Source organism: Mesoplodon densirostris, chromosome 8 (assembly GCF_025265405.1).
Source record: "Mesoplodon densirostris isolate mMesDen1 chromosome 8, mMesDen1 primary haplotype, whole genome shotgun sequence".
In the NCBI taxonomy this organism is placed as follows: Eukaryota; Metazoa; Chordata; class Mammalia; order Artiodactyla; family Ziphiidae; genus Mesoplodon; species Mesoplodon densirostris.
This window is the reverse complement of record NC_082668.1, coordinates 78,695,812-78,711,483: the sequence shown is the minus strand read 5'-3', so window position 1 is coordinate 78,711,483 and position 15,672 is coordinate 78,695,812. Positions and strand designations below refer to the sequence as shown.

Genomic DNA, 15,672 nt, shown 5'->3' with positions numbered 1-15,672 from the left:
ACCATAATTTGTTCATGATTCTGTGAAACCCCCCCTTTTTTCTTTCTTGAAAGATAAAAGAAACAGAAGGATAATGAATGCCTTAAAATTCGGTAACCAAGTTATACAATTTGGGGGATAGCGTAGAGGTAGGTGACACTGGAGTTCTATAAAACAAAGTAAAGATGAGTAACTCTTAAAATTGCAAATATGTTAAAGAGGAAAGTTTATAATCCCGGAAGGGTCAAGCTCATTATATTATTACACTGTACCTTTTAATTTACTGTCTTAAAAACTCGTATTCAACAGAGTATGATGTTTCCCATTTACTTTTCTCCACATTAAAATAACTTTGGGGCCCATAATTCATTCAAATGGTGAAAACAGATAGTGCCATTTTAATTTTTCTTTCTTTCTTCCTTGCCATCATTACAGAATTTTATTAATTATGGAGAAGCCAAAAGATATACTTTTAACTGAAGTGAAAGATGAAACAGTGTTATTACAGTAAACTCAATTCCAATTTCTATAAAAAGTAAAACAAAAATTCTAAATACAATTCCTTCATCACGTGACGTCTACGCTCGGCGTGTTCTCTACCTTTTGCAGAGTAACACTATCTAGAAAGGAAGCGCTCACTTTGACCCCCGAGCAGCAGCTTACAGCTAGTGCTCCTTAACTATAAAAGCGGCTTCCCTGTCCTCACCCCATGAAACCTGCACGTAGCTTCAGTCGGGACACAAGCCCTCAAGCCTAGCGGTCTGCAGAGTGAGTAGAAATGTCCTAAGGAGCAGGGCTGAGCACAAGGTTCCCAGAAGTGGCTCCTTGGGGCTGCTCCACTCCCAGGCACCCCACCCAGGGGTGAGCCAGGCTGAAATCCAATGTGCCCTCTGCCCATCAAGCCTGGAACCCCAACGGTGCTGAGCCCACCTGCAAAAGACCTTGTCCAAACCCACCAGGGGGTGGTGGCCTTTCTCTAACCAACACCCACGCTCTGCACTGGGCAGCAGGGCTGTGGGTGAGCTGTCCCAGGGTCAGAGCACCGCTAGGTCCTTCCTGACACCCAGGCTCCTCCCTTCTATACACCAGCAGGCGGAGATGTAATGTCCACCACAGGGACTACAGTTAATAATACTGTATTATATATTTCCAAGTTGCTAAGAGAGCAGATCTTAAGTTTTCATCGCAAGAAAAAATTTATAACCATATGTGGTGATAGCTGTTAACTAGACCTTTTGTGGTAGTCATTTCACAATCCAAAGAAATAACACATCGTTAGGTTGTACATCTGAGATGTAATGTTATCTGTCAATTATATTTCAGTTGAAAAAAAAAAAAGCAGGGCTTCCCTGGTGGCACAGTGGTTGACAGTCCGCCTGCCGATGCAGGGGACGCGGGTTCGTGCCCCGGTCCAGGAAGATCCCACATGCCGCGGAGCGGCTAGGCCTGTGAGCCATGGCCGCTGAGCCTGCGCATCTGGAGCCTGTGCTCCGCAACGGGAGAGACCACAACAGTGAGAGGCCTGCGTACCGCAAAAAAAAAAAAAAAAAAAAAAAAAAGCAAAAGAAAATAAATACAGCCTGCCCTCTGTATCAGTAGGTTCTGCATCTGTGGATTCAACCAACAGCAGACTGAAAATATTCAGAAACAAAAATTTCCACAAAGCTCAAAAAAGCAAAACTTGAATTTTCTGTGTGCCAGCAACTATTTACATAGCCTTTACATTGTGTTAGGTATTATAAGTACTCTAGAGATGATTTAAAGTACACTGGAGCGGGGGCAAAATGGGACTTTCCCAGCAGTCCAGTGGTTAACACTCTGCGCTTCCACCGCAGGGGGCACGGGTTCGATCTCTGGTCAAGCAACTAAGATCCCACATGTCACAAGGCATGGCCAAAAAAAATAAAGTATACGGCAGGATGTGCGCAGGTCATATTCAAATACTGTGCCATTTTATATATGGGACTTGAGCATCCTTGGATTTTGGTATCTGTGGGAGGTCCTGGAACTGATCTGAGGGACCACTATACACCAGGATGGCAAGGAAGGGAGAAGAGGGAGGAGAGATCACATCACCAGACACAGGAAGTGCTCTGTAAGGCCCTGATCCCCAGACACACACCCGCGGTGCAGGTGCTGAGGGTGGGACGTACCGACAACAGGGGTGGAAACTTCCAGGGCTTCCCTTGCCCACACTGCGACCACGTCAGGGCACCTTTGTGCTACTAAGGACAGAACAGGTATGACTGTTCTCGTGGAGGTGACTGAAGGGGAGAACGTGACTCCTTGGGAAACGATGTCAGAGCTTTTGAAGGCAGCCGGGCATGTCAGGGCCCGGGGCTGAAAGGCCTGGCGTCTAGCAGATGCGTCAAACAGGTGAGAAATCTAAAATGTGAAGACACGATCTCATCTTACTTTGCTCTGGGAAAGATGGTGGTAAAGTGATATGAGACCGTAATTTCCACATTCTGTGGGAGTGAACTCCTCTTTGTTGCCTTAACAGATACTCGGCCTCTGTGTGCTGCAGATTCTTAGACTGCACTAAATGAGGAGGGAAAATCTACCCTAAAAAGCTCAGCAGAATGTTGTGACATGATAGCCACTGACTAAGAGTGAGGAAGCTCTTGGCTCAGCAGCAGGCAGACCCTGATACGCTTTGCGTGGTCATGAATACACATGTGCACAAAACCTTTGGTAACAGTTTCCCTCTGTGTGCCCACCAGTTTGTGTTACTCATCAGCGCTTAATTTCCGATGAACCATAAAGAGATAGTCCAGATTTGAAACCAGGATGCCTTAAAAGTCCATTTTCCCTGGATATCTGACCAGGGTTTTCCTCTGACCTTTGACTTCCTTTGTGAATTGCTTCCCTTATCTCATCTACTCTGAAACAGTCACCACATGCTCACATAGCAGCCCCTGACCACCCACATCTTCCTGCCCCAGTGAAAGCTAAACTTGTCGAGGAGAACCGGCAATAGAGCCTTCAGGTATGGGAAACCAGCATCTTTAGTGGTAGCGTCCCAGCCTTCTCTGGCCACCGGCCAGTGTTGGGGAGAGCAGGACTGTTGGAGCAACAGCGGCCAGGGGGGCAGGGAGCTCTGGCCCTCCTAGCAGAGGGTCCCTTACCTTCACATTGGGAGTGTAGAGATTCCTGAGGGAGGCCAGGGCGGCAGACAGCCCCTCGGTGCTGTACCCGATCCACAGGGCTTGCAGATGGCTTGAAGAGATTCCAGTCTTCTTGCTGAGGCCCTAGAAGCGACAGCAACAAATCAGCTTCAAGGTCTCCTTTCCCACCTGCAGTGTGGGTCTGAAAGCGGGCGCGCCCGGGAGGGCGCAGGTCCCTGCTGAACACGGCGTAAAAGCTGTGCACACAGAAAAGGCCGGAACCTGTGAGCCTTCCCGCCCTAAAGCCAAGGGTTGAGGAACTAGCGTACATCAACTGTACGCCTGGGGAAAGGGGGGGCAGATGAGGAGAAAGTTTCTCTTTACAGAGGTTCTCCAATCAATTAAAGGAAGAATAAATGTTAGAATATCACCATCTGGAACCCCTAATGAAGGAAGAGACCAATCGTGGCCAATGGCATCACACCAAGCACACATGCTACGCATCCTGACACTAGAAACCTTATACAGACTTACGGAGCATTTTAAGTCTAACAGGCAGACCTCGAAGATACTGTGAGTCTGGTTCCAGACCACGGCAATAAACCGAGTCATGCAATTTTTTTTGGTTTCCTGGTGCACGTGCAAGTTATGTTTACACTATACTGTAGTCTATTCAGTGTGCAATAGCATTGTCCAAAAAATGTGCATACCTTAATTTAAAAATACTTTATTGCTAAAAAACGCTAACCATCATCTGAGACTTCGGTAAGTCATAGTAGTAACATCAAAGATCAGTGATCACATATCACCACAAGTAATAATGAAAAAGTTTGAAATATTGCAAGAATTTCCAAAATGTGATACAGAGACATGAAGTAAGCAAATGCTGTTGGAAAAATGGTCCCGAAAGTCTAGCTCAACACAGGGTTGCCACAGACCTTCAATGTGTAAAAAAAAAAAAAAAAAAATTTGCAAAGCACGATAAAGCAAAGTGCAATAAAACAAGGTTTGCCTGTATAAAGTAATTGTGACACCCGGTGGGGCAGAGGGGGTGGAGATCGAACCTGAACCTGATTAAGCCGCTCGATATAAATACCAAATGATAAAAAATGCAGAGGAAAGAGGAACATGTTAACGTAGGCCACAAGAAATAAGGACACAATCAGAAAATCCAGGTGGTATGAAACTACACAGGTCACGAAATCTGGTTCTTCAACAACTAAATAACAAGGAAACAAAGGGAATGAATGAAGTGGAACCTTTAAGTGAAAAGAAAAGATTTAGAGAGGGAAAAAGTAAAATTTAGGGCTTCCCTGGTGGCGCAGTGGTTGAGAGTCCGCCTGCCGATGCGGGGGACACGGGTTCGTGCCCCGGTCCGGGAAGATCCCACATGCCGCGGAGCGGCTGGGCCCGTGAGCCATGGCCGCTGGGCCCGCGCGTCCGGAGGCTGTGCTCCGCAACAGGAGAGGCCACAACAGTGAGAGGCCCATGTACCAGGAAAAAAAAAAAAAAAGTAAAATTTAATCATAGAGGTAGATACACACTTGAGCGAGAACAACAATTACTTTTAGGGAGGAGGCTGTGCTGGGAATGAGGCTCATGGAGGGCTGCTCCCTGCAGCAGTGTGGGTCTCACCTTGAAAATGTGTGCCTTCAGGATGTGATGGCCGAGCTCCATGGTCTGCTGGCGGTTCAGCTTACCCTCCTGTCTCGAGAACATGAATGCCAGGAGGGCATGCCCGTTCCTAGGACGAGAAACACACAGGTTGGTAACCAAAGACCCGAGTCCATCTCTCTGCAGGCCCTCGGGGCGAACATCACCCCTTGACCCCTGAACTGTTCTCCTGGTGCTTCAGCATCACCAAACAAAACGGGTGGAAAGCTGCTTCTCCACAGAAGATGGTCAATGCTGTTTATTCCTCGAGTCATTTTAAGGGCTTTCTCAGGATTCCTCTATCTCTGTGGAGTGACTCAGAGAGAAGCCTCTGAACAGGGCAGGTCTTTGAAGATGGAACCACCCGCCCCCTGTTCATCCTCCATCACTCTCTCATCAGTTTATTTGTTGATTTATGTCTGTCACAAAAATGTAAACTCCATGTGACTAAGGGTCTTGTCTAAGTCACAGCTATAGCCACAAAACCTAGCAAATGCCCAAGACTCAGTAAGAACGCGAATACACATTTCTTGGATGGATGGACGGATGGACAAAGGACAGATGTGCAAGTGGACAAATGGAGCAGAACCATCACTAGACCTGACATTCAGGCCTCCCCTCAGTACAGTCACCACTGGGGACAGACCTGGGCCAAAGGACGAGAACTTACAATTGAAGGGAAAGAAAAACCAGGCCATGTACAGCAACAGCTCATGATCAGAAACACCTAGAATTCTAGGCTTGAATGGAACACAGATCCTTCCTTGTAGGGGTAAAAAAGCTAAGCTGTATGAGTAGGTTTGCTGCGTCTGGGCACAGGGTAGACATTCAACTGACACCACCAATTAATCCCCTAACTAACCCTCTCATGAAGGAGCCATCCTACCCATTTTCCCCTCTACATCTGTAGGACTCATTCTGTCTCCTGTGGACTCCATGCCTTTGTCTGAGCCAATCTGTTTGGAAAAGATGCTAAGGGCTGCTTACTCCAAGGTCACAGCAGTGACCTCTGTGCAGGGTGAATTATTTTCATTTCTATTAACCTGACAAACTTTGAAGTGCTGTTTTGCTGAGGAAAAGCAGCTAGTTGTGGAGGAAAAGATAAACTGTGAAAAAGAAAAGCATTCTTCTAAATGTGTTTTCTAGTAGTCGCTGATCTAGAGGATTAAAAGCATTCATCATTTAAATCATATTTATCTATCCAGATGCTTGCCTGTTTCTCATATCAAGTATAAATCATGTTACAGACGAGGAAATCAGGGCAGGTGGAAACCACGAGATTGCTTTTTATCCTGCAGGGGAAGGCATGACCTTTAAGGCCACACTGCCACGGAGCGTCCTGCCTCGTGTCCTGTCAGGGTCTAGAGCACATACCCTGTGCTCCCTCACACACACTACCTCCCAGACCTCAAGCTTCGATTTCCCCTCTCAGATGAGAGCCTCCCTTGCTCCCGTGGAAAACACTCTCTGCCACCTTCCAGTGCTCCATGCCCTCCCCTGGTCCCTATCCATGGGCTAGTCCCACATCACTCTAGTCAGGGCCACTCTCCCACCCATGGGCTCAGCCATCCTCAGTCTCCCAGTCTGCCAGCTCTGTGGCCATGCCATCTGCGTCCACCACAAGGACATGCCAAGTACTGTGGATGGCTGGCCCTTGTGGGTGACGACCACACAGCCCTCAGTGGCTGGGCCAAAGGTGTCCAGTGCTCTCAGCTAAGCACGTGGCTTCCCACCTCCCTGAGGAGACAATTCACCATGCAGTCACTGGGCACCTGCACTCCTCTACATCCCATCTACCTTGACGTCCTTCCTTCCTGGCCCTGGGATCATGTGCCCCCTTCTAAGTCTACCTGCACTTACGAGTCTGTTCATTTTCTGAAGCTTATAAATATCAAGCTTTTACTACGTGCCAGATGCACAAAGTTAACTAAATTATTTCATTAACTTGTTCGACCCTGTGAATCACTACATCTTATGATCCCCAATTTGTTTGCATGGGGGAAACAGAGGCCTGGACAGGTAAATGATGTGCTCGAGATCGAACAGGTGGTAACGACTGAGCAGAATTTGACCACAGTCTATGCAACGTGAGTGCCTGTTATGCTCTTCATCAGTGTGACCCGATTTCTCATTCATTCATTTGTGCGTTAACATCCCCCTATAACCAGCATCATGGCTTAATAATGGGGATCCCACGGGGAATAACGCGAGGTCCTTGCCCTGAGGAGGTCTCAGCAACTGGACTGTAGACACGTAAACAAGACAAAATCCAGCTGGAACGGCACTGTGAACGGACTCAACGGGAGCACAGAGGAGGCGAGCTGACCCCGTTCCCTTGTGTTTCCAACTTCTCCCTCTTCACTGATTGTGTTTCCCCACGCTGTCTCAATGATGCTTCCAACAACGTCCCAATCCCCTGCGCTGTTAAAAACATAAACCAGGGCTTCCCTGGTGGCACAGTGGTTGAGAGTCTGCCTGCCAATGCAGGGGACACGGGTTCGTGCCCCGGTCCGGGAAGATCCCACATGCCGCGGAGCGGCTGGGCCCGTGAGCCATGGCCGCTGAGCCTGCGCTCTGCAACGGGAGAGGCCGCAACAGTGAGAGGCCCGCGTACCAAAAAAAAAAAAAAAACAACAACCATAAACCAATACCCTTCCCCACCCTCAAACTACCCGAAACCTCTCGGCCCTTCCACTTCCCATGCCAGGACGTTGGCTCTCTCCTCTTTCACGCCTCACAACCCAATGGAAGGAACCTCCTAAGGATCTAGGACCCTCCTCCCACAATGAAAAGCCAATGGCTTCCCCTTCATCCTCACCTGCCTTCGCTCCTTGGCAGCACATACTCCCCTCGCCTCCTTCCGTGCAATCCTTCTCCTTGTCCCAGAAGTCCAGCGCTCCCTTTCCTCTCACTGCCCTTCCTCACGACGTCCCACCACTGCCTCTCCATCAATGACACCAGACCTTCAACGCCAACCTCTCCTCCAACCGTTTAGACCCCACCTGCCTTAGAACCTCACCGCCAACCCCATAAACTCAAACTGCTAAAATCCGAAGCCGCCCATGTCTTTCTTACCCACTCTAAGAGCAACGCCATTCCTAGTTTCTGAAGCTTAAGGCCCCAGCGTGACCTACATACAGCACCTCCTTCTGCTCGACTGCCCACGGGCCAAGCCAGGCCCATCTATCGCATGTCAGCAAGGCTGGCCTCCACCTCACTACCCTCCTAGAAAATGATCTGATTTGGCTAAACATGTCACAGCACACACTTCACCTAGTGATTACGGTCTGGCTAAATAACCTGGGACTTACAGTTTATAGCCCGAAAGCAGGTTCAAAAGATAATAAACTCTTAGCCCAGTGTTGCCTAAGAAAACACCTTATCCACAACATGAAAAGAGCAGCTAGACCTAGTAGTGTGTCAATGTTAAGTCAACAGTCATGGAAGGAAGGGAGTGTGCGTATTCATTTCATCTCTGGCCCCAGCATCTGATGCAAGGTCCAGTCCAGCCCAAAGCAGATGGTTTAGCAGCTTGTCAGACCTCTTACACGAGGCCGGGAGCAATTCTGACTTACAGAGGGTAGAAGCCATTCAAGACAGAAATGATGGACTTCCCTGGTGACACAGTGGTTAAGAATCCGCCTGCCAATGCAGGGGACACGGGTTCGAGCCCTGGTCTGGGAAGATCCCAAATGCCAACTAAGTCCGTGCGCCACAACTACTGAGCCTGCGTTCTAGAGCCTGCAAGCCACGACTACTGAGCCCACGTGCCACAACTACTGAAGCCCACGCACCTAGAGCCTGTGCTCCCCAACAAGAGAAGCCACCGCAACGAGAAGCCCGCACACCGCGACGAAGAGTAGCCCGCGCTCAGCAATGAAGACCCAACGCAGCCAAAAAAAAAGAAAGACAGCAATGATGCCGGCCAAGGCCAGAGCCAGGCAGAGGTGGTGGACATGAACACACCCTTACTGAGAGCATTCGCACCTTGAAGTCCCCAGTCTCTCATCCTGACTGGCACCATATGCCACAGGGCAGGCAGGCTTCCCACCCGTCTCCTCCCCTGGGTGGTGAGGAGACCTGCATCCTGGCCCAACCCTGCTGCAAAGCCTCAGTGGAACCTCTGACTCCCTGGATGCAGGTGCCCCAACGCCACGTTGTAAGTGGGGCATCTGAGCTCCGAACCTGAATCCTCCCGACCCCAAATCCCAGTCTGTTACATAGTGCAGAGCACAAATACAAAACGAGGAGGCCAGACATGATGGCTGTGCTCCCCTCTGGGCCCGCAGACACATCAGATCTCTGGGACAAAATGCCACAAGCTCAAGAGGTGGTGGGGAGCAGCAGCACCGACGATGCGAGACAGTCCACAGACCCTCTGGTGAAGCAACTGAGCCGTGAACAGGCTCGAAGGAAGCCGGCTGTTCCCTGCAGCTAATGCCACACTGTCCCACAGGTGACCCATGTGCAAGGGGACAGGGATCTAGAAGAGAATCACCAGAGAAATATGGCCCGGGCACTGCCGAGCTTCTCTTTCGTCCAAATGTACTGAGGAGTCCTAAAATTCTAGCAATTAAAGGAAGGAGGCTTTTGTTTAGCAGCAGAGAGAATTTTTCCATCACGCTTCCTGAATTATTCACGCTGTATTGTCTTCCTGTTAAAGAGCACTAGTGTTTGGAATCCCTTCCCCCGTCACACATCAGACTCCCCGCACAGAGCTGCCCGTCGTACCTGGGTTCACACAGGAAGGCCGTGTTTTCGCCATCTGCTCGCCACACGAGCCACTCCCTGAAGGACAGGTGGCAGAACATGCGGGTTTTGTCTCGCCTCTTAATGAGGAAGCAGGAGAGGGCGTCCATCCTCTGCTGAAAGTCCTCCCAGCCCTGCTCCCCTTGGATGTGGCCGGCATTAATCGCCTGGAAGATCTGCTCGTCTGTCATGGGGTGGAGGGAGGCAAGGGCCACGTTTAAAATGGGCAGCGCTCTCTCGAAGGCGGACTGGGTCATGAACTTCATGTTGCACTGCAGCAGGTAGAGCTCGGACAGTGACACGGGTACCACCTTGTAGCTGGCGCTCTTGATGACCAGGTGTCCCCTCTGGAAGAGGTCCAAGGTGAGTTTGAGGTACAGGTAGGAGCCGAGGCTCCGCAGCACCAGGTGGCTGCTCACTTTCCCGATGAGGGCAGCGTCGGCCTTGCCATTCAGAGAGATGTTGCTGAGGATGTCCTGGCTGCTGTGGACCCTGTGCTGGACGTAGGCGTGCAGGTCGCTGTGGATGTCCTTGTTGTCTGGGAAGTCATCTAAGGACAGCTTGATGAATGGCAGCTTGCTGACGATTTCCTGCAAAAGAATGAGACGCCCAGTGCCACTCCACAGAGCTTTCTTTTTCATGTCAGCTGCATTTCAAACCAGATCCACTGGTTTCCTTTCAAGGAGGATTTTCACGGATTACAGGGACTCATTGTTTTGTATTAAAACATGTAATAGGATAAACTGAAGATAAAAGGCTTATGTGAAAGAAATTCCTGATGCGAGATCAAGTCAGAAAAGGCTTTCCTGAGGTCCTTATCTGAGGACGCGGAGCCAAGTGAGATGGAAGAGCCTCAAGCAGACGGCGGCGGCCTGGCTGCACCAGCAAAGGGGCAGTGAGACCCCCAGGTGACTTGATACCCATAATCTTTACACTGTGCAACTGATTATAATAACAAGGACAGACACAACACTGTACATCTAAGACCACGGCCAGACAAGAGGCATCCTTTGCTGTGCATTAGATACTGGGGCTGCATGACCCATCTGGGACATCTGAAACTGCCCCCAGGCTGGGATCCAGTGACAGCCTGCCGTAACAAAGCTGCTGGACATTCATAGAGCCCACTGTCATTCTGGGATTTTTTAGTTGCTGTTTTTTGGTAAACTTAAATTGAAGTGTGATACACAGAGGTGCACAAATCCTAACTGCACAGTGTCATTCACTTCCACAAAGTCAAATATACCTGTGGGACCAGCAGGTAGACAAAGAACATTGCCAGCTCCCAGAAGCCCCGTGTCCCTTTGCCATCCCACAGATAAGCACTGTCCTGACACCTAGCAGCAGAGATAAGTTTTTTTTCTTTAATCCCTCTATCATTTGTGAAGTAGCTAAGTACATTTCCTCATTGAACGTGACAGTTGTAGGAGACAGGCTGAGGACAATTACCGCCCCCCCCCCATTTTACACAGATGCTAACGGAGCCTCTGAAAACTTACACAGCTCGCATGTAAAACACAGGACTCCTGCTTCTGTGCTGCTGCCTGCCAGATCCTGCTCGCTGTGTGAAAAATGACTGAAAAGTGTACGGATCAAACGTCCATGAAAAACAAACACCAAGTTCGAATGAGGTCTAATTCTGCTTTTAAGGAGGAAAGAAAGAACCCAAATGCTATCTTAAAATAAATATCACCCTAAAAGGGAAAAGATCAGAATCTAATGTCTCGTGTCTTTACTAAAAATGGATAGGAGGGAAGGAGTCAATGGTTGTTAAGATATAATTTTAGGGTTTAACTGAGGGGACAGATGAGGAAGAGAATTAAAAAAAAACACACACTCTTCATCTCGCTGCAAGCGTTACCCCATGTCTAAGTTTTATGAAAAACTAGACTTTTATTCAGAATAGGCCTTAAAAATCTTTCTCCTTCATCCCTCCCTTTTCCCTTCATTAAAACAAACAAACAAGCAAAAAAACCCCAAAAAACAAGAAAACAAAGTCCCACTGCAAACCCATACAAATAACTACAGGCAGGAATAACTTTAAACTCTGGTAGACCTGTTAGCCAGGCACCTCAAAGAGGCCCCCACACTGAGTTATGGGGAACCAGGGCGAGACACTTCTATTTTAGAAGCACAAGTACAGCTTGATGATAATAAGAAACTCACTGACATCTTGATAAATGTGCCTTGGGGGTAAAAAGGTCAGAGTTTTGCCTGTTTAGAGCTCTGTGCACTAATATTTCAAAGCTCTAACACAGTTTTCAATTCAGCAGCTAAATGGTTTACAATAGTTTAAGCTGTTAGTATTAATCTAAAATTGTAATTGTAAAAATTGTAAAATTGGGGTTTGGGGTCTTGGAAAGACATTTGAGAACTCTTTTTTACCTGAAAATTTGCTCTTACGGTCACAATCAACTTCAACCAGGCAGGGAATTTAGAAATAATCTTGGTAATAAATGAAGAAAGTGTATCTCCATAATCAGGTTTATGAAACTCAGCTTCGTTTAAACCATCTATCAAAATAATGTATTCTTCTTCAGGAATTTTCTGCTCTAAAGGAGAAAATAATTTTTTTTAATTAGGAAATTATACATTTCTGTAAGATAGCACCACCCAGTGTATTTTAATGCACAATTTAAAGTGTTAGGGAAAACTAAAAAGGTTTACATATGGCAGAAGAAATGATTTTCACAGAAGCATACTTTCTATTAAATTTGTAATGAAAACCAGAGCACAGAGCCAAAAGAAAACCAATTCTCACCAGTTTTCAGAAACGTACTGTATTACACACATTAGCAGAATCTCACCCATGTATATGATACACTTAGCTCTTCAAAAACTCCTGTCACTGGGGTGAGCTACAGCAAAGATAACTAACACGGACCGAGATGAAACCTGCCGAAGACTCTAGGTCCCCCCCCGCCCCAAGAGCTCCGTGGATGGATTCTGGCGAGGAAATCTGACCCTCAAAAGGGCAGAGCATCCCGTCCGAGGCACACAGCCAATGGAGGTGAGAACTCTGCTGTACAGACTCCTCCAAGCCCGAATCTAGTTTTCTATTCATTAGTGCCAACTTTCTGCCCAGGGATGAGGTGCAATGATGACATATCTGTTTCAATTCCCTCTCTCTGGCACCATCTGGCAGAAGTGCTACGTAGGCAGGTAAACTAGCTCAAAAGGTGAAGAGCAAGGGGGAAGGGAAGATGGAAAGTCAAAGGCCCATAATTATCACTAACGCCCCTACTGTGGAGAAGATTCAAGGGCAAAAAAATCAAATGGACACTTCTAGAAACAGCTTTAGGTTCAACTGAGCAGAGGCCCCTGGAAAAACATGCTGGCAAGTTCCCCAAACAATCAACTTACACCCCTCCGCCTCAGGAGTGCAAAATATGCAGGCAGCAGTTTCTAGAGAGCAAGTCATCTAAATAACCTATGGTTACAAATTAGCTACTTTGGAAATGTTCAACCGTGGAGTTAATTCTCACTAGAGATATAAAATTTAAAACAAGACCACCTGGAGCGGACCCAGGAGGAGCCCTGGGGAGACGGTTCTGAGGAAGGGGAGGAGAGATGTACTCACATCCTCCCTGGGCCCACTTCACTCGTACCCCAGAGTCAAGTGGACCCCCACCCCGCTTCTGAGGACTGTCCTGGGGACAGGGAGGACACGGGTGGCTGCTGGGAGTTACCGTCTCTCAGGCTTGTGAGTGGCTCCAGCACACCCCTCTTGAAAGCGGCCACTGGGTCCTGCACACAGGACCTAAGGCTCAGCATGCTCTGGAGGTGGGGCTCCCTTAGCAGCAGGTCTCGGTAGGCGGCCAGCTGGTGGGACCGGCAGAGCAGAGCAGCGATGCTGTGCACGAACTCGGGCACCAGGCACGTGTAGGTGTTGTCGGCCTGGCAGTAGTGGTAGGCCACGACCTGCAGAAGAAGCAGAGCTGTTACATCGCCTCACCCTCTTCACACGGCACCTTGCAGGCTCTCCACCAGGGATGCAATTTTCCCGTTCTCCGAGATAACAAGAAATGCTGCTTCTATTCCCCAAGACTGAGTCATTAGTTAGCTTAATTGATTCAGTTGTCCCTTTACTTCGGAAGGAATTCTGAAGTTTGGCAAATTTTAGGCCGACTTTTACTTGCAGCCACAAGTCCGTCTTGACTGGCACTAAGATCCGCACAAGTTACTCTGTATTGAAGATAAACTCATAAAAGTCATTCAAAAAACTTAAAGCCGACCCTGGCTTGAAACAATTCCAAGCAATCCCGACGTTCTCGACATCCACAAGTACCATATTCACTACATTTCTGTTTTCAAAAACAGCAGCATCTCCTGGGGGAACCCATTTGTGGCTCCCAAAAAGCAGATAAAATTGGTGGCAATGAAAGCCAGGCTCTCAAGTCACAGCTGCTTCCTCTCCCTGGCAGGAGGGACACCTCCCGCGACACCATGGAGAAGTTCAACAGCAACGCTGTTGGAAGGATCAACATCAGACACTACCAAATTCCTGCCTTGTGAAGGGACACACAGGAGGAGGGAGGGTCCTGCCCAAGCACGGAGAGGATCCTTTTTGTTGGGATGGATTTGAAGTGGCAACAGGCTATTCCTGAGAGAGACCCCCAGGAAAGTGCCAAATGCAGCACTGTCTTGAGAGGAGAGGCACACTGCCGATAAATGAAAAATCTGAGACTTTCCCAAACCAGGATGAATGGAGGGATACCCGTACAAGGTAAGGGGGGTGAAAAAGGTCAAAACACACTCACGTAAAGTGCTTTATGTTTTTCAGAAGGGTGTGCGACACTCCTGTCCCACTCAGCCCTACAACCCCTACATAAGTAGGACGAGAACCACTAGCTACGGTTCAGAGGTGAGGGCAGCAGACACACAGGTTGAATGCCTCGCCAGGGTGACAGACAGTCCATGGAATATCTGGGATTCGATTCCTGGTCTGTGGACTCTTAAAAAGCAAGTGGCAAGAGTAGATGTGGCCAATTTGGAACTGCCCTGTGACTTCTGGTTTTGATTAAATTTATCATCGACACTCAGAGGAAAGCTGACTGCTCTTCACCTCTCACCCGGACAGAGATTAGCTGCACCGCGAGAGGACCTGTGAGCTTGTACGAACCACCCATGAGCTAAGTACCACAGTCCCCCCAGCACGGTGTTTGGCAAAATCCAACAGTGGCTGATGAAACCAATGTGGAGCCATCAAAGTTTTTCTTTTTTTAACTTAATACAGTGAATTTTATAGGATGTAAGAATAAGGGTAGACTTATAATGCTTTTTCTTCAGTTGGGTGTGTGATGCTGTGTGTGAGGATCAGGTGTTTAGTGTAACATGTATTTCACATTGTGGGTCACAAAGTGGTTTGAAAAATCACTGTCTCGGGGTGGCTTTGAAGTCTGCACTACATCCCTCATCTCCGATCACCCACTGATGACCAGAGGACTGCCCCGAATCAGTGGTCAGGGCGTCAGGGCTGCCCGTGCCGGGTGAGGAACGGCCCTCATCAGGGAAGCAGAAGCGAGGAGAAGGGGTCTGGGGCAGGGGAGCATTCCTTTCAGTTCCCCTGCACCAACCCCACCCCAGGGGCTTTCCTCCCTAGATGCTTCTCACCGCTGTCCACCCCCGGGGGTTCTCCAGCTCCACCAACTCGTGCTACTGCTGCCCCAGGAGACCCAAGTGGCTCACCAGGGATGAGAGGTGTAACCGCTTCAATGCAGGAGGGCAGCTTATGAACCTGTGCCAGATGTCAAGCAGACAGAAAATTTCAGAAGGATCATGACTGACCATGAATCTAGGAAGGGAAAATTGGCCAAGTCTCTTACAACATCACAAAAAACCTCTGACAGAAAGACACTTGTAACCAAGGGCTCTAGGCAACAGAGTGCAGGTGGGGCGGAGCCCTGGGTCACTGGGTTAAAGGCTCCCAATCTCCTGCTCTCATACGAAATGAAGGAGGACACATGCTTATAAGGATGGATTTGTGGCAAGTGCAATGATACCTCTGGCTGCTTTGAGGAATTCTTTCAATCCATTGTTTAGGAGGAATAAAAGTCTACTGCCAGTGTCCTAAGATACTAATTTTCATTAATACCTTTTATCTGGCATACTCTACCACAATTTTATCAAAAGTTACACTTTCACATTAAGCAACTCTTGTCTCTGTTTTAAGATCCCTTTTTAA

General features: G+C 48.4%; 1 protein-coding gene across 5 annotated transcripts in view; it reads right to left on the bottom strand.

Moving 5' to 3' along the window:
* The window catches only part of TANC1 (tetratricopeptide repeat, ankyrin repeat and coiled-coil containing 1), a 238,992-nt gene that overhangs the window by 42,642 nt on the left and 180,678 nt on the right, over window positions 1–15,672 (bottom strand). For all 5 annotated transcript variants that reach the window (XM_060106241.1, XM_060106238.1, XM_060106236.1 and 2 more), the window contains 5 exons: window positions 13,178–13,409; window positions 11,874–12,040; window positions 9,471–10,078; window positions 4,722–4,830; window positions 3,108–3,230 (listed from right to left, as the gene is read on the bottom strand). In XM_060106241.1, coding sequence (XP_059962224.1) covers window positions 3,108–3,230; window positions 4,722–4,830; window positions 9,471–10,078; window positions 11,874–12,040; window positions 13,178–13,409 — 1,239 coding nt within the window. The remainder of the gene's footprint in view (window positions 1–3,107; window positions 3,231–4,721; window positions 4,831–9,470; window positions 10,079–11,873; window positions 12,041–13,177; window positions 13,410–15,672) is intronic.